We start from the raw sequence: 23,518 nt of genomic DNA on the forward strand, positions 1-23,518 counted from the left end.
ACTTGTAAACATGATGTTCGCAGATCTTATTGGAAACACCATGGAAGTATATGTTGATGATATGCTTGTAAAATCTCAACATGCGAAGGATCATGTTGCCCATTTATAGGCAATGTTCGATATATTGCGTCGATATAAGATGCGGCTAAACCCTCTGAAGTGCGTCTTTGGAGTTGGTTCCGGGAAATTCCTTGGATTCATGGTAAACCAGCGAGGAATAGAAGCCAACCCCGCAAAGATCAGGGCGTTGGTGGAAATGCCATCACCAACTAAGCCAAAAGAGGTCCAAAGCCTCACGGGTAAGGTCGCTGCCTTAAATCGCTTTATATCGCGATCTTCTGATAAGTGCAAAGAGTTTTTTCAGATTTTAAAAGGCAATAAGAAGTTTCAATGGACCGAAAAATGCGAGGAGGCCTTTCAAGCCTTAAAAACGCATTTGGGGCAACCTCCAATCTTATCAAAGCCCATGACCGGCGAAGTCCTATCCATCTATTTAGCAGTGTCAGAATACGCGATTAGTTCGGTACTAATACGCGAAGATCAAGGACGACAATACCCGGTGTACGATTACTGGATGCTAAGAACCGCTATCCCCAAATGGAAAAACTGGCGTTCGCCTTGGTAATATCGTCGAGAAAATTGCGACCTTATATCCAGGCTCACAGTATCGAGGTCCTGACAAACTACCCATTGAGGCAAGTTTTAGCAAAACCAGAGACGTCAGGGAGGTTGTTGAAATGGGCGATGGATTTAAGCCAATTCGACATCAAGTATAAACCAAGAACTGCGATCAAGGGGCAAGCCTTGGCAGATTTTATCCTTGAATTCCCAGCACCGAAGTAGCACTCATAGAAGACAAAATCGACATTGCTATAACCAATAGAGAGATGTAGATATTGTACGTCGACGGAGCCTCAAACAGCGAAGGCTCAGTCCTAGCAATTTTAAGGTACACGCTGCTTTACGTTTTGAATTTTCTGCATATAACAATGAAGCCGAGTATGAGGCTTTAATCGCAGGGTTGAAGCTCGCTCTCGAGATGAAAATTGAGTATCTACAGGCTTTTAGCGATTCCCAAATCGTGGTGTGCCAGGTGAATGGAGAATATCTGGCAAGAGGTGGGAGATTGGTTAAGTATTTAGACATTGTATGTGAGCTCATGCAGAAATTCAAGAAAGTAATCGTGTCTCGAGTACCGCGTGCTCGAAATTTGCACGCAGACGCACTGGCCCGTTTGGCCTCAACTAGAGAAGCCGAATTGCTCGATGTAATTCCGGTAGATGTATTGGCTCACCCAACTATAAACCAAGAAATGATCATGGAAATAGATACCACTCAAGAAGTCACCTGGATGACTCCAATAGTCGCATACCTGGAAAAGGGCATTTTACCTGATGACAAGGTAGAAGGAAGAAAGTTGCGACGACGAGCCGCTCGATATGTCATGTACGACAAAAGATTATATCGCAGAAGTTTTAGTCAACCGCTACTCAAATGCATCGATGGTGAAAATTACGACTACATACTACGTGAGGTACATGGGGGAATTTGCGGCAATCATACAGGGGGTAACTCCCTTGCATTAAAAATCATGCGACAAGGGTATTACTGGCCAACCTTGCGACAGGATGCTTTCGCTTTTGTGAAGAAATGCGACAAGTGTCAGCGAATAGCAACATATACCCACCAACCTCCGAGTAACCTACATTCTATCACAACTCCATAGCCTTTCGCAGTGTGGGGGATCGACCTAATAGGCGAGCTACCCAAAGGAAAATATGGAGTCAAATATGCAGTAGTCGCAGTAGACTATTTTACAAAATGGGCCGAAGCCAAAGCACTCGCAACCATTACAGCGACTAAGTTGCGCGAGTTTGTCTACAACTCCATAATTTGTCGATTTGGTATCCCTTACAAACTCATCTCAGACAATGGAAAGCAGTTCGATTGTAAAGAGATGCGACAATTATGTGACGATCTGGGAATTAAAAAAGCATTCTCCGCAGTTGCTTACCCACAAAGCAACAGACAGACTGAAGTTGTTAACAAAATAATAAAGCACACCATTAAAGGGAAACTAGAAGAACGCAAGGGGACCTGGCCAGACGAGCTCTCGCAAGTTCTTTGGTCTTACAATACAACTCCTCGATCCACGACTGGTGAAACACCCTTCTCGCTTTCCTATGGGTGCGAGGCCATGATACCAGTCGAGATTGGGGCAGGTTCCCTACGAAGAGATGTTTTCAACATCTCGCAAAATAAAGAAAAATAGTCACTCTACCTTGACCTTCTGGAAGAAAAACGCGATTAGGCGTACTTAAAAAATGCGGCTTACCAGCGGCGGACCGCAAGATACTTCAATTCCAAGGTCAAGGCAAAAGTCCTGCGAACAGGTTACTTGGTCTTTCGAAGAATAATGCCAAATACCAAGAACACAACGCATGGGGTCTTCGGGGATAATTGGGAAGGACCATATCTTATCGCGGAAAAGATTGGTGACGCAACATATCGACTCACAACACTCGATGGTACTGCGATTCCACGAGCTTGGAATGGCGAAAGCCTAAAATTCTATTATCAATAGTACTCGCACTGTCTAATTTGTATTCGCCTTGTACTTATACTTAGTCATTTTTTATACAAAAAAAAAATCCTAAGTATAGGGGGTATATACCATAATGTACTATTGATTATATAAAGAAAATTTTCTTTAAGTTTAAATTTTCTTCAAGTTTAAATTTTAAAGTAACTCAAAAAAAAAAAATAACTAAGTGAGGAAGCATGCGACATACTAGGTCGACGGTTAAAGTCAGTTCTAATCCCTGGGACTTTGAATATGTAAAACCACTTTGATTTCCAATCTCCCATATTAGAAACCATGCCTTCTACCCCGTTGATCTCAGAAGTGGCCCACTTGCTGAAGCAGTAGAAACCATTGTGAAGGCCTACGCTTTTTATATCATAAAAGTAGCTAAACTCTTCTAACGTGGGAGCCCTATGAACGTACTCCATATACATCGCATAAAAAGCAAGGGCTGTGTGATAACTGTTGGGGGTTAGTTGGAAAGGAGACACATCGTAACGTTTGAGGATGGCCGCAATAAAGGGATGGAAAGGGACCGATACCCCACATCGAAGAATGGGTATTGAGATTACCACATCCTCTATGGGAATAATCGCTGGATTGGTAAAAGAAAGATGCGCCCTCTGAGTCGGTTTAGGTCGCAAAGAAGCAAGTCGCAGCTGTTGGAAATTTATTTTACCAGGATCTTAGATCTACTCACAAGTATGTTTATTAACACCCTAAATATGAACTTTCTAAAACGATAAAATAAACACATATAAAGTTAAAGAAACCTTACATTGAGTGCAGCGGAATAATATGACTCCTTCCGTTCAGATATCTAGCCCTTGATTCCTTTCTGTAGCAGAGCATTATCAATATCTGAACCTGGATCTCTTTCTCTGAATCTTTGATGCTGAAACTCCTTTGCTGATGATCTTTCTTCACGATCTTCCTCACTATGATTGAGGTATCACTTGATGTGTGTGGGCACTACTCATATCACTAAGAGAGGTTCGAAATATTGAGGAAGAAAAGAGAGAGAGAGTGGCGGCTAGAGAAGAGAGTGGAGGCTCAGGTTTTTCTGATTCAGAAAGTGTAATTTTCCTGAAGCCTTCACTATCTATTTATAGCATTCCTCTAGGGTTTGATTTGAATTATATGGCATTAAAATAATGAAAAAATCATTTAAAAAAGCTACAAAGGTGGCCGACCATACACTTAATGGATTGGGCCTTGGGCTTTGCAATTTTGCAATTTTAACACCTTTTGTATCTGATTTTCTCAAAAATGCCAATTTCCTAATTCAATCATTTAAATGCCAATTCTAACTATTTAATAACTATAAATAATTATTAAATAATATTGTCATTTATCATATTTATTAATTGAACCATACAAAGTATCATAATTAACAAATATGCCCCTATAAACTCTTTCTTTACAATTTCGCCCTTACTTAGTGAAAATTTCACAAATAGACATAGTCTAATTCGTGAATTATAATTGATTAATCAAAACCAATTACATGAGTCTTACAAGCAACATTATCTCAACTAGTGGGGGGACCATGGGTCTATATAACCGAGCTTCCAATAAGTAGATCAAGAATTTAACACTAAAATTCACTAACTTATTAATTCTTCGTTGAATCCACGCATAGAACTTAGAATTGCACTCTCAGTATATAGAATGCTCTATATGTTCCACCATATAGACACATCATTAGTTATCCATTGTTATAATCCTAATGTGATCAATGATCCTCTATATGAATGATCTACACTGTAAAGGGATTAAATTACCGTTACACCCTACAATGTATTTATTCCTTAAAACACTTGACCCCGTATAAATGATATTTCAGCTTATGTGAAATGAGTACTCCACCATTTATGTTCGTTTGGTCAAGCTCGAAGGAGATCATCCTTTGCTTACTATTCGCCAGATAGAAGCTATAGATTCCATGTTTATGCTAGCGCTCCCACTCAATTGCACTACCGTGTTCCCAAAATGTACGTATCACCACCGACCTAAAAGTAGGCTTAACTAACAAATCAAAGAACACGAATAGCCTCTCGAGATTGAGCCTAATCATATCAGGATTAAGATCATTTGATCTAGGATCAACTAGGCGATATTGACTTGAATAGATATTACGGTAAGTTTAATAAATCTAAGTCAAAGTTCAATATCGGTCCCTTCCGATGCATACTCCATGCATCCAACCTGAGCTTTACTTTAACCAATGTTCTGGAAAGAACATAGTATTTCTCCAAATACAAGTAAACTCTTGTTGTAGATTATCATATCAGTAAAACCCTGTGTCTGATAAATCTAGGAAACTTTATTCACATAGTCATGTTTACTTTCCAATGTGTTGACGGCACAATAAACAGGATCAAGTATGTGAAAAGGGTTTCAGATGAATTTATACATTATGTACATATAATCATGAAATAAATCATGTGAACCATGCAACATTAAATGTTATTTCTGATCTATATTAATAAGTAAATCTGATTATATTGAAATGAGTTTTATTTAGGGCATAAAACCCAACAAACTCCCACTTGCACTAATATAAAACAAAAAGTGTGTTTCAAATAATCTCAACACCTTGATATACAAATCAAGTGTAGTAGTAGTAAACTCCTCGTAATAGGATCTGAAAGGTTGAATTAACCACAACCTTTTCTCCATCATTACTCTTCCTTTAATCACAAAATCATTGATAATGTGAAATTCCTCTCTATATGTCTACTCTCTTGGGATACTGGATTCTATACCTTTGGCAACTACTTTTGGTTAATCAGGAAATTAACACTAGTAGTTTAAGGCAGTTTGGAATGATGCCAAAATGTATAGAACTTTCCTTAGACTGAATAAGTACCTTTCCTGCAGCTTTAACATTCGGTCTCTCTGGTAGACCTAGAGACTTCAGATAGGTTTTTACACTTCTCCAAAATCACTATTCCACCCCCAGAGTAACCACCATCTTATCAGAAAAATTTACTAGCACAAAGGCAAATTTTTTTGAAATCTGATATGGTGTAGTCTAAGAGTTTTAAACACACCCTTATAGACTAACATATAGTTCCACTTCATAATCTTAGAATTTACTTGATTGTCTTCCAATGTTCTTCTCCTGGATTAATCTGATACCTACTCATTACTCCCACTCAACAGCAGGTGTCTGGTCTAAGGCATACAAAAGCATATCTAAGACCTCTCACTGTTGATGTAAGAAATTCTTTCATGGCTTTATCTTTTCTGGAATAGTTGAAATTTTTCCTTAGATAAAATCTATGCCTAAGAAGTTGTGAAGCTTCTATAGATTGCCATTAGAAAGAAAATGCTTCAGCATCTTAGTAAAGTAAGTTGCTTGCATTAGAGTAAGTAATTACCAGGTATACCATAAGCCATAGGTTTAGATAAACTCAAACCTATAATGCTAGGAACAGGAAGTTTTGTTAAGTCCATTGAATGGACTTATAAACGAAAATTTCCTTTTATGTCCTTGTAATAGAAAACTTTAAGTTACTCCATGTGAATGGATTAAACCATAGTTCTATTGGCTTTCTTCTTAGTTTCTTATCTTGACAATCCATTACTTGTTTAAACTCACAATGGATTTTAATCACTAGTATCTCCCAAGTCATAAGAAGGTGAGTTCCTAGAAACTCTCCCACTACGACAAGGTACCGTGAATTATGTCGAAGAAAACTAAATGGTATTAACCTCTTTGGTTGTGACAAGACAACAGAGGCAGTGGGATCATCATATATTATATAAGATGATAGAACACTTTTGGAATCAAGAATTAAATATCTCCTTTATTTGCTACTTGTTTTCAGACTTAGTCATTTTCTTAGAAAAGTAGTATTTGTTTGAACAAACACTTTCTTATCTATTGACAATGGGATGGTCCACCCCTAATCATTTAGAATAGCTAACAAACCATGGTTAACAGTTCTAGCTTTTCTTAAGATTTTGATTAGGTCATCCATGAATCTAGTAATGATTTACATTAAGTATACAACCATTACATCATTCTGAAATTGTATTACCATAGAAGGAATTAGGCAACGACTAGTAACTAATCATCAATATGCAACTCGAAATTTCTGGGGAGGTAAGTTTGGATATAATTCAAAAATCAATTTAATGATCTTTGAACTGCATATCTACTAACTATTTCTCCACCCCTATCAGTTCGCAAGATCTTTAACCACATACCTTAATGAAATTTTTCAAACATTTCAAATTTCTTTGCATAAGGTATAATCTAGAGTTATCGTTTTAAGAATACAACGAAAAACTCATATCCACCCCTGAATGTACATCCATCTGCGAATGAGATGAACTACTTTCAGTGGATATAGGCATATTAACTCTTTGCAGAGATTGATCTTGTCAAATCCATTATGAACAAGATACAAATGCCATAGATTAAAAAAAAATGTGGTAGTGTCTATTGATGACATAGGTTTAGTTACATCAAAGAGTTCTTAGAATACTGCAAGTGGATCCTGGTCACAGAATACCTAACTCATATTCCATACAGTTTTAATCCATTAATAGAAGATGGATATATAAACACTTGAGAAAGTGTAACTGTATTGTATTCTGGAATTAGAAATATAAGAAAATTTCTATTTGGAATCTAAAATTAAAGTCAAAGACTTAAATTTATACCAAATATAATGAGTAATTCTATCTTGGACCAGCACTACTAATATAACTCTAAGTCTGATTTGCCCATACAAGTAGGAGATTTCTAAGATTGAGGATTTATATCAATTGGGAATAGAATTTCGGGGTTATAATCATATGCGTCATTTAATTTCTTAAGAGAAAATATAATGACATGAAATGATTCATAGACCATTCAACCAATGATATATTTGAAAGCTAATTCGAAATGAATAAGCTAAGAGGAATTAGGATAATTTCGTTTAAAATAAGAATCCAACGATGCTTCGATTAGCGAAAGTCAAAGTAATCTTATTTATATAATCTTCTTGTTTTATATCGTAAAAATACTAGTCTAAGGTGTCATCAATTGATGAACAGCTAGATGTCGCATATACAATATTCATCTTTCGAGATCTAACACTATTATGTATGTCTAATGGTGAAAATCCACTAGGGATTTATCTCATTAGATAAACAAGCCAAGTTAGACCAACAATGAAGATTCGAAATTAAACTACAACTTAATAACAGAAAATAACATGGTTCAATATAAATTCATACACAATTCAGAAATTATAAACATATAGTAAGTAGGAATGACAAGTGAAAATACTAAAACTTACAATCCTAAATAATTTCCAAGGTTTTCAACAAACTGATATCAGTGTCCCGTTTAGGCGAGAGTCAAAGCTACCATTCATTGAATAGAGTTGTCAGCTCGTCTAAAATGTTAAACATTCTAGCAACCTTTTATTCGATCAAGATTGGAATTCAGCGTTGTCTCGTTTAGGCGAGAGTCAAGGCAATTCTATCTTATGAGCTTCCACCATTGTTTCATAATTTGCAAGTCAAGTATGGTCGCCACCATTAGGGTGATCCATACCATACAAAACACTTACAAACTACTTATCATGCGAGGTTAAACGGTGCGAAATTGCTAATGAACGTTCCTCCATTAGGGAGGATTACTCACTAAAACAAACGCGGTGTAAAACCCACAATGGAGATCGAATGTCTCTATAATAAAGCTCATTATTTGAAAAGAGTTGTATTTTCTTTTATTCTCTTTATTTATTCTATTTATTTTAAATATATATTTATTTAATTAAAATTTCCAATTTAGAATGAAAAATTCTAAATATAAATTTTAATTTAATATTTATAAATTTTACTTAGATGGATATGAAAATAATATGAATTATTTCCATCTTAGTAATAATTTCCAATAAATATTTAGAAAAAAATATTTAAGTTGTTACAAAATTAATTTAAATTAATTTACAACTCAAATTTAATTTTCTATAAATATATATTGCATTTCGAAAAATTAAAGTATATAAGAATACAATTTTCGAAAAATGCATATTAAAATAAAAAATAAATCCTGGAAAAATTATTCTAATTTAATGTTGGCCCAAAATTAATTAATAAAATTAATTTACAACAAAAAATATAATTTTCCTATTTAATTAAATATATAAGAAAAATTACAAATATTTAAGTATGATGATGAAAATCAACTTAAATATTAATTTTCTATTTAATTAAATACACTAAAAAAATACTTCAAGCAAAAATATCACCTATCTAGATTTTCCTTTGACTAATTAATTCTATTTCTAATAATATACTTTAATTCAATTTATTTTAAATTAATCAATAAATGAAAAAATCATTGATTTAAGTTGATCCAAGAATTAATTAAAATAATTAATTTACAACTTAATCTATTTTTCAAGATAAAATTCGAAATTCTAGCATTTAAGAAATACAATTTCGAAAATTGATTAATAAAATAAAGAAAAAATATATTTTGAAAATTATTTAAATTTAGTTGAAAAAAAAATAAATTTCAACTAAAAATAATTTTCTATTTAATTAAATGTCATGAAAAAGAAATATTTAAGTATGATGATAAAAATCAACTTAGATATTTAATTTTCAAATTAATTAAATGTATTAAATTCAAGAAATAAATAATTAAGTGTAGAGAAGGCTTAATTATTAATCTCTAGTTTAATACTAGGAAAAAATATATTTAAAATAAATTGTACCAAAATTAATTAATAAATAATTAATTTCACAATTTATAATATTTTCCTATTTAATATTAGAAATAATAAGTAGTCTATAAATAACTATCTAGAAAATATCTTATTTGACTAAGTATCTTTTCCACAAAATTTGAAAAAATATCTAATTTAAGTTGTACTAGAAAAATCTAGAACTTAAATATTTTCAAATTTAAATTTAATTAAATATCAAAAATTAAGTTGTAACCACTTAATTTGAAAATATTCCATTTTAAGTTAATATTTGAAAAGATATTAACTTAAAAAAAATATCTAAAGAATCTTAATAACCAATGCCTAAAATTCCTCAACTTAATTTTGAAATTTTGAATTCAAAAGATATTGATTTAAGTTGGTTAGTTGAAGATAACTAAATATCAACTTAAATAGGAATATTTAATGAAAAATTTAAATTAAGTTCCGAAAGAATCTAGATGGTTATAATTCTATATTTAATTAAATACAAGAAAATACATATAGTTTAGCTTAGAATATAAAATTCCTTAAACTATATTTTTCTTAAATTAATTTCAAAATAAATGAAATTAATTATGTTGCTAATCAATTTTATTAGGTTAAACTAGTTTAATTAACCTAGTACGATCATTCAAATCGAGCAAATGGGCCTTCACAATTGGGGTGGTTTGTGTGAGGAGTCTTTGGGTTCGGTATGTCGTACCCACTTCTATGGCTCCCAACTCTCACACAAGGCCCAAAAGAGAGGAATTTAACCTTAATAAGAACAACTGTTATTAATTGAATAAGCCCAAAACTAAATGGGCCTAAATAAAATCTATCAATGACTATGACATTTTATTTAGCAACATTAACCTATATGCATCTATAATAAAATTAAACACATAGGCTCACACAGGCACACTTTGGATGGGTCCTATCATGTTATTTGGGTAAATACATGAGATGAAAGAAGATTGTAAAATTTACCGTTACAAATTATTAACTTGACCAAGGGAGCCATCGAGATCATTAGATGCGGCAAAAAGTAACCATGGCTATTTGCAATCAAGTAATAATAGGTTTTAAAAACTTACACATAAGCTAAAACACATACTCCTGCAACAAGGTTAGTTGGATAGTTGGATGTAGGATTTATTTAATTTTAAATTAAATATTTAATTTCGAAAATAATTAATTAAATAAAAAAAATAATTTTTCGAAAAATTTAAAAAAAATTTGAAAAATTCGAATTTTTTTTTTTTTTTTTTTTAAAAATTAAAATTTAAAATTAAACCTACAATTTTTGAAAAATTAGGTTTCAACCAACCTAAATATCATTTCAAAAAAAATTTGCAAACTACTTTTAAATTTTAAATGTTATTTTATAAATAAAAATTAAATAAAAAATTAGAAAAGATAAATAAATATCTTTTTCAAATTTTAAATTTAATTTAAATAAATAAAATAACAAAATTTAAAAAAAATTAGCAAAATATCTTATATCATTTAAAAATTACATAATTATAAATATCTTATTTTTAAATTTAAAATAAGATAAGATATAATCAAATTTTAAAATAAGATAGATTTTTAAGCAAAAAGATAAATACTAATTCTATTCGAATTCAAATTACACTAATATCTTGAATTAATTTTAAAAAAAATTAAATTAATTCAAAATGATAATTAGAATTGAATTAGGAATAGTAATAGTATATATACAAAACCATACAAAAAATTGGAAGTTAATTCCATGAAAAAGTATGAAAAATTGAAGAAAAAGGAAAAAATCCGAAACTGTACGGACAGTTCTCGATCATGAAACTATCAAGACCCCGATTTTGTCAAATCTTCAAAAAATCATAACTAATTCAAATAAAATCCAAATTGAGTTCTGTAAAAGGCTAACTTGCTTAATTTTTTCCATACTATCCAATAAAAATAATTCCAGAAACGAAATCACAATTATTTATCACGAAAATTTAACAAACATCAATCAATCATCAAATAACACTCAATACAACATGATACCATCCAAAGAACATACAAACAATCGTTTTAAAGTCCAAATTTCTTGCAAGTAAATCAATTACCATGGCTCTGATACCAGTTGTTGGAAATTTATTTTACCAGGATCTTAGATCTACTCACAAGTATGTTTATTAACACCCTAAATATGAACTTTCTAAAACGATAAAATAAACACATATAAAGTTAAAGAAACCTTACATTGAGTGCAGCGGAATAATATGACTCCTTCCGTTCAGATATCTAGCCCTTGATTCCTTTCTGTAGCAGAGCATTATCAATATCTGAACCTGGATCTCTTTCTCTGAATCTTTGATGCTGAAACTCCTTTGCTGATGATCTTTCTTCACGATCTTCCTCACTATGATTGAGGTATCACTTGATGTGTGTGGGCACTACTCATATCACTAAGAGAGGTTCGAAATATTGAGGAAGAAAAGAGAGAGAGAGTGGCGGCTAGAGAAGAGAGTGGAGGCTCAGGTTTTTCTGATTCAGAAAGTGTAATTTTCCTGAAGCCTTCACTATCTATTTATAGCATTCCTCTAGGGTTTGATTTGAATTATATGGCATTAAAATAATGAAAAAATCATTTAAAAAAGCTACAAAGGTGGCCGACCATACACTTAATGGATTGGGCCTTGGGCTTTGCAATTTTGCAATTTTAACACCTTTTGTATCTGATTTTCTCAAAAATGCCAATTTCCTAATTCAATCATTTAAATGCCAATTCTAACTATTTAATAACTATAAATAATTATTAAATAATATTGTCATTTATCATATTTATTAATTGAACCATACAAAGTATCATAATTAACAAATATGCCCCTATAAACTCTTTCTTTACAATTTCGCCCTTACTTAGTGAAAATTTCACAAATAGACATAGTCTAATTCGTGAATTATAATTGATTAATCAAAACCAATTACATGAGTCTTACAAGCAACATTATCTCAACTAGTGGGGGGACCATGGGTCTATATAACCGAGCTTCCAATAAGTAGATCAAGAATTTAACACTAAAATTCACTAACTTATTAATTCTTCGTTGAATCCACGCATAGAACTTAGAATTGCACTCTCAGTATATAGAATGCTCTATATGTTCCACCATATAGACACATCATTAGTTATCCATTGTTATAATCCTAATGTGATCAATGATCCTCTATATGAATGATCTACACTGTAAAGGGATTAAATTACCGTTACACCCTACAATGTATTTATTCCTTAAAACACTTGACCCCGTATAAATGATATTTCAGCTTATGTGAAATGAGTACTCCACCATTTATGTTCGTTTGGTCAAGCTCGAAGGAGATCATCCTTTGCTTACTATTCGCCAGATAGAAGCTATAGATTCCATGTTTATGCTAGCGCTCCCACTCAATTGCACTACCGTGTTCCCAAAATGTACGTATCACCCTGACCTAAAAGTAGGCTTAACTAACAAATCAAAGAACACGAATAGCCTCTCGAGATTGAGCCTAATCATATCAGGATTAAGATCATTTGATCTAGGATCAACTAGGCGATATTGACTTGAATAGATATTACGGTAAGTTTAATAAATCTAAGTCAAAGTTCAATATCGGTCCCTTCCGATGCATACTCCATGCATCCAACCTGAGCTTTACTTTAACCAATGTTCTGGAAAGAACATAGTATTTCTCCAAATACAAGTAAACTCTTGTTGTAGATTATCATATCAGTAAAACCCCGTGTCTGATAAATCTAGGAAACTTTATTCACATAGTCATGTTTACTTTCCAATGTGTTGACGGCACAATAAACAGGATCAAGTATGTGAAAAGGGTTTCAGATGAATTTATACATTATGTACATATAATCATGAAATAAATCATGTGAACCATGCAACATTAAATGTTATTTCTGATCTATATTAATAAGTAAATCTGATTATATTGAAATGAGTTTTATTTAGGGCATAAAACCCAACAGCAGCAAGTTCAGTCTTGTAAAGGTGGTGAGGTCCGATTTGGTAACCCTCGAAACCAAGTCCTCGCACGAGAAGGGCTCGTTCAGCTGAGTGTTGTCCACCGAATCAATCCCACTCCCTTCTGCCTCTTCTTCTTCCTCGCCTGATTCTCGAGCTGGGGCCGCCCAATCCTCATCCATCTCCTCGACCTCAACGTCAGGGGCATGCCTGGAATGGATAAGATAATCATGGGCTGATACCGTAGACTCGCAGTCTCGAATCTCAATGGCCCCTAGTTCAGCGAGCTCCTACACCATTCTCTCGATGTCTGCGGAAGACATCGGACCTAATTCTATACCTACAGTAGGTGCGATCTCCTCTTCTGAGATCGAAGTCGGAATAAAGCTATCTTCCCTCTGGTCCTCATCACCGTCAAATGCATTGCCTCCTGAGCCAAGCAGCTGACTGTCCGACATGTCGCTCATCTGAAAGATAGAAGATCTTTTCAGCGTGGTGAATGTGTGAAAAACAAAATAAGTGATCTCACCCGCATAAAAACTATAAAAAATCGCAGAGCGAGTACTAAATGTGTGAATAGAAAAACGTCCCAAAAAATGTTTAGGAGTGTCCCAGTGACCACAACGGCATGCGTCTTTCGGCATGACCCTGAGGTGACGAGGAGACACCCACCATTTCAAGGGGTCCAGCTAAAGTCGCAACCTGCGAATAAGTCACGCATCTTGGGCTAAGCGATATACCTTTAAAACGGCTGGGAGAAACTCAGTGACTCAAGGGGCACGCGTTCTCAAGCATGACCCTGAAGTTACTGAGGTACTCCCACCGTTTCGAGAATATCTACCAGCCAAAGAGTACGTTTATTAGAACATTACCGCATGTCGCAAATGGCTGGGTGTATCACAGTATCTCAAGGAGCATACAACCGCATTTATGACCATTAGAATATTGTGATACATCCACCATTTGAAAGACTTAGCCAATGTTCTCACAATCGGATTTACAGAATACGAAATCCTAAAGATCTAAGCGACAATCATAAGTAATTAAGTCTCGCAAACGTGCGAGTATTCGAGGTGTTCGTCCGAATACCCGCGTGTATTCAAAACATGAAAGAGTGCCTATTCAAACATTTTTTATACAGTGCACGGTTATGCCAATTTTAAGTCATTTTTTCTGAAATTACCCAGTTTCTTGCCTAAAAAACGTAGCCTCATACATATTCCCTACAAACGTTTATTCCTAAACTCTCTCATGCATGTTAAAACCCAGAAAACAGTGTTCCCTTTCAAACAGAAAACGAAATGCAGCGAATTTTTGAAAACTAACCTTTACTTCTGGTAATCTGTTCCCACGAATTGCCCTCGACAGCACCGGAGAATCGAGAAAAAACCCACAAAGAAAAGCGAAAATCTGGGCAATTTATGGAAGTTTTTGATGGTTTCTCTGAAAGGGAGGGAACAAAGGAGTTAAGGGAGTTAAAGAAAATGAGAGAAAATGGGGATTTTTGATTTGAATCAGAGGGTTTAAATACCCAAATCCCTCATTAATTGGGATCACGACACGTGGCAATTGGAATGCCTAGAGTCGCCCAATCCAACGGCCAAAGATGGCCACGCCTACACAGAAACCGAAGATTTTTGTGACGTGGCACCATAAATGCAATAAAAGTAATGATTATAGCAGTCATTTTTCGAAACCCTCGAAAGGGACAACCAAAGGTCACCTCCTCGTGACAACCTTTCACCTGTCTCTCGAGTATAGTTTCCCTTGTGACTGCACCTGTCACATCGTGAAACTAGGGGCATGTGTTATAGTGAGATTTCTCTCACCTAGAAACTCGAGACCAGACCCCTATTTAGAGGACACGTATACTCAGATTTCCAATGAAAGCTGAGATGTCCATGAGGGACTCCTCGAAGTTTTAGACCTCGCTTAAGATAGAATCAGCGAGCGGTAGCGAGCATGACCAAAGTCCGATCGCATTCGAGACAAGAGAGTAGCTCGCATATATCGAATTATGTGCGACTATCCTCCCCATGTCCGTGCATAAACCAGGAGACCAACTTTCTATAAAAGCGGGTTGGTCCTAAGAATCCTGCAGCCTTGATAAACCAATATAGACTCGCATGTCTAGGTTCTATCAGCTTTGTCATGTGATGTCCACAAAAGGCGACTATCTAAGGACGCAGACATCCTAAACATAATGATAAACCTGCGAGTTTAACATCGGAATATGAACAGTCAACTCACAGATTCGGAAGACGCATACATTAATGAACTTAGTAACTGCCATTCATTTATTAATGTTAACGTTGTTTAGTTTAATTATTGTAATTCAATGTGTAAAAACGGATTGACAATGAATGCAATCCTTGTATAACTGATCGGACACCTGCTTTGTATATAAAGGGGTGATCCACCGTGAAATGGCACCTACGAAACTCTGGCTACAGTGGACTAAGCAGACCGTGATCTAACTGAACCACTATAATCTTGTGTCTCATTGTTATTTCCAGTTTTCTGTTAATCATTTCTCATTCCCAGTTTGAGTACTCGCCACTCTAGGTTGAATACTCGCACTTGTTCTTCACATAGAATTCTTTCTGTTATCAATAATATCATATAAAATTGGTGTTGCGAAATTCACTTGACAACAATTGTGAAGTCATCTTGTGTTTATGCAGTATGTGACAAACTGGGCATCTAAATTAATTGTTAGAGTTGGTGGAATTGAAATTCTTGTTTGAGCAATGGAAGAGAACAGCACATGAGCAGTAGTATTGTGATTATCTTATAGCGTAGTTAGTAGTTAGTGGTATGTATCTTACTCGAGGGCGAGTCAGAATCTAGTTTGGGGGAATTTGTTAGGATAAAATTAGTCTAAGTTTCGGGTCATATTTTCGGTTAGTTTTCACTCTTTGTTTCTAGTTTTAGGGCTATTTTACGCTTGATTCTTTTGTTTCAGGTCCTCGGGTGTTTAAAGAAAGTATGTACAAGAATTGAGGATGCATGGTGAAAGAATTGAGGAGAAAAAAAACCAAGAATTGTGTCGCTGCCTGTTCCAGTCGCGACGGGGAACATGCCAGTCGCGACGGGAACTGGCAGAAAGATTTTCAAGAATTCGCTACTTAACCCCGTCGCGATGGGGACCCCAGTGACGGGATTTTTGGACAGTTTCGTAATTTCACGAATTTTAAAGATGAGACTTGGTTTAAATAGAGGGAGTTCGTGAAAATTAGGGGTCATTCAGATTTGGAGCCCTAGAAACAAAGAAGGAGGCTAGAAGAGCAGCTTGTGGCGACCCGGATCAATTGCTTCAACTAGTTCTTTCTCTTCTCTTTAATATTTCTATACTATTTTCTGTTTCAATTTTAATTATGGATTTGATGATGGATGTTATGAACTAAACTCCTATTTAGGGAGATGATGATTGTTGATGGAATTTATCCTTAGTTAATGATAATTGCTATTTCTCCTTTCTTGATTGTGAAATTTATCCATATTTGTGTTAATTCCATGTTTAAGCTTGATCACCTTTTACATGTTCTATGATCTCAATTCAAAATTTGAAAAGTGAGAATTGAGAATGCTAAAATTGGATAAACTAGGTTTTGATGTGAAACGAAAGTATTTACATAGCCTTAGTGACAATTAGATTATTGTGTAATGCTGATTATATGTTAGTCTAATTCAGAGATGATTAGATAACATGTGATTTAGGACCTAAAAGATCTGAAAAAAGTTAGGTTAATTTTATAATCTGTCATTCACATTGAGAAAGAGAGTAGTAATTAGCATTAACAATTGGGTAATTAAATCAACATGATTCTTTTCCCTAATTTCTCATCCTTGATTAAACATCGTTCTTGTTTTCTTTAATTTTCTTGATTATCTTTATTTCAAACTTTATTAAAATTATTTTTATTTGCCAAATAGAATCATGAATCTAGTTTAGTGGTATTCAGTTCAATTTCCTGTGGTTCGAACTCACTTGTGTGAGTTTACTACTTGATTACGTACACTTGCGTATTGTTCTTAATTTTCGTAACAATCCAACTTGATAAACGTCCCGACAAAACCTCCCAAGCGTTCCACAACAGAGGCCGATTTGAAACCGGTTTGTAAGCCATGTATCTGAACCCACATATCAAGGATATTGATGACCACCTTCTTAGGATCTTCAGCCCTTTGTAACCTTCGAAAGATGAACTGTTGACGATTGAAGGTCCACGGGCTACCCTCAATGACCCTTTCCAAATCAATCTCGTGATAAAACTGAAATAGGTACCGATTAGACTCAATTTCTTTAACATAGACTCCTCTCCCAGGCTGCCACAAGGACGCCATAACAAGTCTCATGGCTTCAAAATCAATTGGTCGGGCAGTAAGAAACCGACCAACAATACAGAGATGATCATGGCCATCTTGATCATCCGGCACAAGGAAGTCAACACCCAAATCACCATCATCTTCACCTTCAATACTAGTATCCGCACATCTGTCCTCAAGATCACGCATAGCCACACTCGACGAAGCCATAATCACCAACCAACTGTACCACAAAACACACAAAACACACATACCAAAACACCTAATAAATGTAATATAAATATAAAAAATAAATGAGAACACTCCTTTTTTTCCTTTTCCGATTACTGTTTTATATATATATAATGCTTTTTTCTTTCTTTTTTTTTTTTTTTTGATGCTGACCCGACTGTACAACCCCCTAAAAAACAAAGAACAATAACCTTTGACTAAACCCACACCCCCTACACACCAACCTCACTCCTGCACCCACCCATGGTACCCCGTCGCACCCCACGAACCAGAGACAACAAACCAGACGAACGGAAAATCAAACAAACCAAACAATCCCAGAACACGCCGAACCAGTCAAACCCAGGAACCAAACCGAATCCAAACAACCACACAAACCGATGACTCAAACCAAATGACCCAATTCGACCACAGAGACCAACGACTCAACACCAACCCCAACCGAATCAAGACTCAACAAAAAGACGTAACCCAAAAAACATCAAACAAAACAAATTGGAATCAATCACACCATGTCACAAAAGACAAGACAGAAGGACGACGCCGGCCGACGAGCGAAGGACAAGAACAGGAAGTTGAAGGCGGATTGTCATCCCTAAAGGGTTTCCACAAGACTTGGAGTGAAGTTTATTTTGTACCTGGCATTTTTATTTTTATTTATTTTTTAATGGTGTATTATATTTATTAGTTAAACTATTTTGTATTTAAAAATTTTATAGTTAATAATTTTTAAATAGATATTATTAGATGAGATATTTATCAATTATTTAAGTTTTTTTTTTTTTTTTTGAATACGGGCCTCTTTGTTTTTGTAATGACTGGGCCTGGTAATGTTCATTCATTGGAGTCTCGTTGTTTTTGAAATTCGGAAAAACCCTATCGCACTCTTGTTGTGACTCACTTGTCTATAAAAAAACACTTGCCAACGTTCCAAATATTCTACACACTACACACTATTAAGTATAAATCATTTCTGGTTTCTTCTCCTCCTCATCAGCGGCTGACCTACCTTCCTCTCTACTCTCCACTCAAATATGGAGCTTTGTACGGCTCACTCCATGCTTAACACTAATCTTCATAACCCCCGCCCACTTCTCTTTCATAACCCTAATCACCTCCTACATTCCAAGCCTTCTCTCCGGCCACCCTCGCTTGCTCCCCTCACCGGTGCTCTACTCCCATCTCGTACGTTTTCCATTTCTTACACCTCGGTATTCAATCCCAACTCATTTTCTAGTCTTTTTTTTCGCACCCTTAATCTCCGATCACCTAGAAAACACTAGGGTTACTTGCATTTCAAGATTTTGATCCATTTTCTTAATGTTGAGGGTTTCATTTCACCTTGTTTAAGTCTTTATTATTATTATTTATTTTTTTTTTCAATAGAGACTGTATTATATTATATTCCCAGTGAGTTAGTACTGATACTATTGTTTATACTTATTTTATTTAATTTGTTTTTTTTTTTTTGTTTGTCTTCTTCTTTTTACTGGAGATGAGTCTGATGCGTGTTTTCTTTTACCGCTGATATCTATTTATTTCAAATATCAAATTAAACGGAAAAGATTACTCTGCGATTACTCATTCTTCAGTGTCCCATAGAAGTTAGAACTTAAAACATGAATCTGGACTTGAAGAAACACTGCATGTTTTAATTTGGACTAATGGTTATCTTGGTTCAGTTTTCTCACTTATCAAATGTTAAATTGATGGAATATTGAATATTTATTTCAGGATTGATCTTTGTTTCGAAGTCATTTCCAAGAGAAACATCAGAAGAAGTATCTAGTGGAGCCAATCAGAGTTTTGGCGAAAAGCGTGATGATGTGATTAGTTTGGAAGATAAACCATCAGTAGAAAGGAAAGTCGATGATGATGATGATGAAATTGCATCAAAAGTTCCAGAAGAACAGTTTTCTGATGGGCCAACGCCAATTTTTGAGTTCCTGGATAATTTTAATGTAAGTCCCTGTATCTTTTTTCTGACTGCCCTTTTTATTTATAATCAGCAATCTTGCCTTAAAAGGGTTTTTAAGCAAGCAATTGATATCCCTTTGTCGATTAATGGACATTGTTTGAAAGTAAATAATCATTGTAACCAGCGATTACGATTTTCTTGTTGTGTTTTTAGTTTTTTTGTCCTCTTAGCGTGTGATGGGTTTATTAGTATTTTAAGTTTTTTTTTTTTATTTCTTCCTGCTACCATATTTTTGTTCTTTTTTGACTTGATTCTAGAAAAAATTTACTTTTACTATACTAGTTAATCTTGTTGCTACGATGACTTGAACAGAAAGGTTGAGAGTGTTTCTGAAATGCTCTATGGAACTTCGACATAATGTCGATCCTGAGCGGTTAACTGAGCAACGTGGTAATTGATTAAGCTTTTAAGTACTTTTATAATGTGTTCTGTTCTTTTACTTGTTTTAATACTGTTTGATGTTTGTACATTTATCTTTGTATACATACATTTACTTTGTAAACTCAGTTTTTGTAGCTACGTAGCTTGTTAGGTTGCTATGATGAGCTCTAGGAAGTGAAGAAAGTAAAAACTTATTTGCTTAATGAAACATTATCCTGAGCGGTTAACTGAGCAACTTAAAACTTATATTCTTTAAGTATATATAAATGGTTACGGCTGTGGCTACCGCCATGTGTGTGTAAGACTAGGGCTGTGAGTGGTGATGGTGAAGTTATCTATCTTGTGAGCATCTCCAATGGAGTGCTATAAAGATGGTGTAAATGTATTTGTTAGCCCATGTTGATAAAATTGAACTCTAATGGTGGTATATAGTGTGAGCTAAATTTAGTACATGCTAAAAGTTGTGTCAAATTTGACACAAAATATAGTATGGACCAAATTTTACACCACAATAAATATTATTTTTTTTTACTTACTCTTTTGTCACCAGTTAATGTCTTTAATAACTTTTTTTACATTTTATTTATGTATTTAATTAGGTTTTTACACTTTCAATCATAATTTAATGCATTTGTTGACTTTTTTACACCTTTCTATTAAAAATATTACACTGACTCATTTTTTGAGCCAAATGTAGCACACATTTTACACCAGCCATTGGAGATTGTCTAATCATGAAGCTACTTGGTAGTTATTGCAATTTGATAATTGTTTTGACAAATGCTAATATATTTTTTTACCTTTGCATATTTAAGGTTTCATTGCAAACTCAGTTTCTTTAGTTACATATTATTTATTGGTTGCTATGATGAACCCAAGGAAATGAAGAAAGTTAAACTTATTTGCTTAGTGAGACATTATCCTGAGCGGTTAACTGAGCAGCAAGTATTCTCTTAATAGATATGGGCATCTGTGGTTACAACCATATGACTATGCAAGCTTATTTTATTTTCAAAATGTATTTTTGTTTCTTGCTACTTGCTATGATGAACCCAAGGAAATCAAGAAAGTTAAAACTCTTTTGCTTAATGAAACATTATCCTGAGCGGTTAACTGAGCAACATGTGCATGATGACTGTGGAAGCTCTGTACATGCTAAGAGTCAACGATTTTCTTACTGAAACATTAACCTGAGTTTCTCTAGAAGCTAGAACTGTATTTTCCTTTGATTATTGCTTTATTTTAAAAATTGTTTTTGTTTTGTGGTGTTTGCTATGATGAGACCAGGAAGTGATGAAAGTTCAAACTTATTTGCTTTATGAAACATTATCCTGAGCGGTTAACTGAGCAACACAAGGTTCCCCAGTACTATAGTTTCTTAGTAGGTTAGAGGGTATAATGCCACACCACGATTTGTCTGAGACTTGAGATAATATATAGCATTTCAGCAATTCAAACTTTAATCGCCACTTATAACTAATTTTAGCTATTGGCAGATTGAATCTGAAGACACATCCTCTGTCCTACTTTTCGGTGGCAGTGCCTTGCTGACTCTCTGGTTAGCATCTGCTGTTGTCGGTGCAATTGATTCTATCCCCGTGGTGTGTAAGCTTTTCCCTTAGCATATTTGTTTTTCACATTTTATGCTAAGTTGTCTTACTGATGATTGCTTAATTCAATGAAATGAATCAGTTGCCCAAATTGTTGGAAATTATTGGTCTTGGCTATACAGTTTGGTTCACTTCACGCTATCTGATATTCAAGGTAAAATATTAAAATACTCAAATGTTTTTGCATTACGAGCAATGTTTTACATTTCGAGTTATGTCAAATTTTGCTTTCTTGACCTTGCAGAAAAGAAGAGAGGAGTTAGTTGCCAAGATTGAAGAGCTGAAGGAGGAAGTTCTTGGATCAAAATGATACGTGATTGATTAGGGTAAATGCGTTTTGCTAGAATAATTGTAGAGTTCGACTTGATGTAATAATGTATATCTAAATGGGTAAGTTTTCTCTTAGATTCCTTTGGTAAAGAAAAGTGAAGGAACAGAAATAAAGAAAGTGTAGAGCGGAAAACGCCACTCAGGATTCGTTATCCTGTTTTACGTCTCTTATTCAATATTTAGTGTCGCATGATTTTTGTTCTTCAGATTGATACAAATTCTTACTTTTTTTGGGGGTCATTTTTTACTCCATAAATATTGTTTTTCTTAACACAATAAGAATGGACAAAAGGTTCTTTTACCCTCCAATTTATTACACTTGTAGATTTTGTCCTAAATTATTTGGAAAAATACTTCTGAATTATAGCATTTGAAGATTTTTTTTTTCCTTTTTTAAACCGATAATGTGAGTTAAAAAAATATTTTATAGTTTTTTTATTAATTAATTATTAAATATACCATAAAATATATTTTTTTAACTGTCACGTTAGCAAATCTACCAGTACTATAGTTCAAAGGATATTTTTGCTAAGCAAAATAATTTAGGGAGCAAGAATTTACAAGGGTTATAATTTGGGAGTAAAAAAGGTTTTTTTTTTTTTTTTTTTTTTTTTTTTTTGTGAAATTACTCCAAATCAACCATACCTCTTTAAGATGGGATATCGAAAAAGAAGATGTATCTTGTTGATATACGTAGTACAAATTAATTCATATAAGCTATTTTTTAATTGTATAGTTTCATACTGACATAGTTTTAGAATTATCACACTTAACTTTTATCAGGCGATGTGGAATTGCACAACTCCCGGTCTCTCCTTTTGCGGATCACAGGACTCTAACTGTCACAATCACCCCTTTTAGGGGTCTGATTAGGTCAAGGCTCTGATATTATTTGTAATGTCCTCGCTTCAAGCCTGTGGGTCTTCCTATATTCGGTTGGGTCAATGTTCTGATATCATTTATAATGTCTCTGCTTCAAGCCTCTGACCCTGCAGACCAACACGAGTTTTTTCAATGTATTTTGTTCTCACTTCCAAGAGGTCATTCATCCTGAAATTATCTCAGGTCAAGCACACTTAATTTTAGAGTTCTTTTAAGATGAGATATTGAAAAAAAGATGCATCTTGTTGATATAAGTAGTACCAATTAATTTATTTAAACCATCTTCAACTGTGTAGTCCCATACATACACAGTCTCAGAATTATCACACTTAACCTTCCCTAGGCGATGTGGGATTGCACAACTCCCGGTCTTTTCTCTTGTGGATCACAAGACTGTCTGTCACAATCACTCCCCCTTTGGGGGTCCGATATCCTTGTCAACCACACTTCTGGCTGGGTAAAAACTCTGATACTATTTGTAATGTCCTCACTTCAAG

At 34.3% G+C, this 23,518-nt stretch overlaps 1 protein-coding gene and 5 non-coding genes across 6 annotated transcripts; all 6 read left to right on the forward strand.

Moving 5' to 3' along the window:
- Positions 1 to 18,681: 18,681 nt before the first annotated feature.
- On the forward strand, positions 18,682 to 22,415 carry LOC115715025 (protein CURVATURE THYLAKOID 1D, chloroplastic). Its single transcript, XM_030643810.2, has 5 exons — positions 18,682 to 19,025; positions 19,575 to 19,801; positions 21,696 to 21,800; positions 21,892 to 21,963; positions 22,054 to 22,415. The coding sequence occupies exons 1-5, from the start codon at positions 18,875 to 18,877 to the stop codon at positions 22,117 to 22,119; spliced, it is 621 nt and encodes a 206-aa protein (XP_030499670.2). The 5' UTR covers positions 18,682 to 18,874; the 3' UTR covers positions 22,120 to 22,415.
- On the forward strand, positions 20,110 to 20,204 carry LOC115715476 (small nucleolar RNA snoR128). The gene has a single exon (XR_004011345.2). It is a non-coding gene; the product is annotated as a small nucleolar RNA snoR128 (small nucleolar RNA).
- On the forward strand, positions 20,352 to 20,434 carry LOC115715478 (small nucleolar RNA snoR128). The gene has a single exon (XR_004011347.1). It is a non-coding gene; the product is annotated as a small nucleolar RNA snoR128 (small nucleolar RNA).
- On the forward strand, positions 21,060 to 21,141 carry LOC115715481 (small nucleolar RNA snoR128). The gene has a single exon (XR_004011350.1). It is a non-coding gene; the product is annotated as a small nucleolar RNA snoR128 (small nucleolar RNA).
- LOC115715480 (small nucleolar RNA snoR128) lies at positions 21,238 to 21,320 on the forward strand. Its single transcript, XR_004011349.1, has one exon. It is a non-coding gene; the product is annotated as a small nucleolar RNA snoR128 (small nucleolar RNA).
- LOC115715479 (small nucleolar RNA snoR128) lies at positions 21,469 to 21,550 on the forward strand. The gene has a single exon (XR_004011348.1). It is a non-coding gene; the product is annotated as a small nucleolar RNA snoR128 (small nucleolar RNA).
- Positions 22,416 to 23,518: the final 1,103 nt, after the last annotated feature.

This window comes from Cannabis sativa, chromosome 4 (assembly GCF_029168945.1).
Source record: "Cannabis sativa cultivar Pink pepper isolate KNU-18-1 chromosome 4, ASM2916894v1, whole genome shotgun sequence".
In the NCBI taxonomy this organism is placed as follows: Eukaryota; Viridiplantae; Streptophyta; class Magnoliopsida; order Rosales; family Cannabaceae; genus Cannabis; species Cannabis sativa.

What these genes read in the sequence shown, in the direction of transcription:
- LOC115715025 (XM_030643810.2), top strand. Translation starts at nt 18,875, where the DNA reads ATGGAGCTTTGTACGGCTCACTCCATGCTTAACACTAATCTTCATAAC. An exon ending in CGGTGCTCTACTCCCATCTC is followed by an intron (nt 19,026 to 19,574) that starts GTACGTTTTCCA and finishes TATTTATTTCAG; the next exon opens with GATTGATCTTTGTTTCGAAG. An exon ending in CAATTGATTCTATCCCCGTG is followed by an intron (nt 21,801 to 21,891) that starts GTGTGTAAGCTT and finishes GAAATGAATCAG; the next exon opens with TTGCCCAAATTGTTGGAAAT.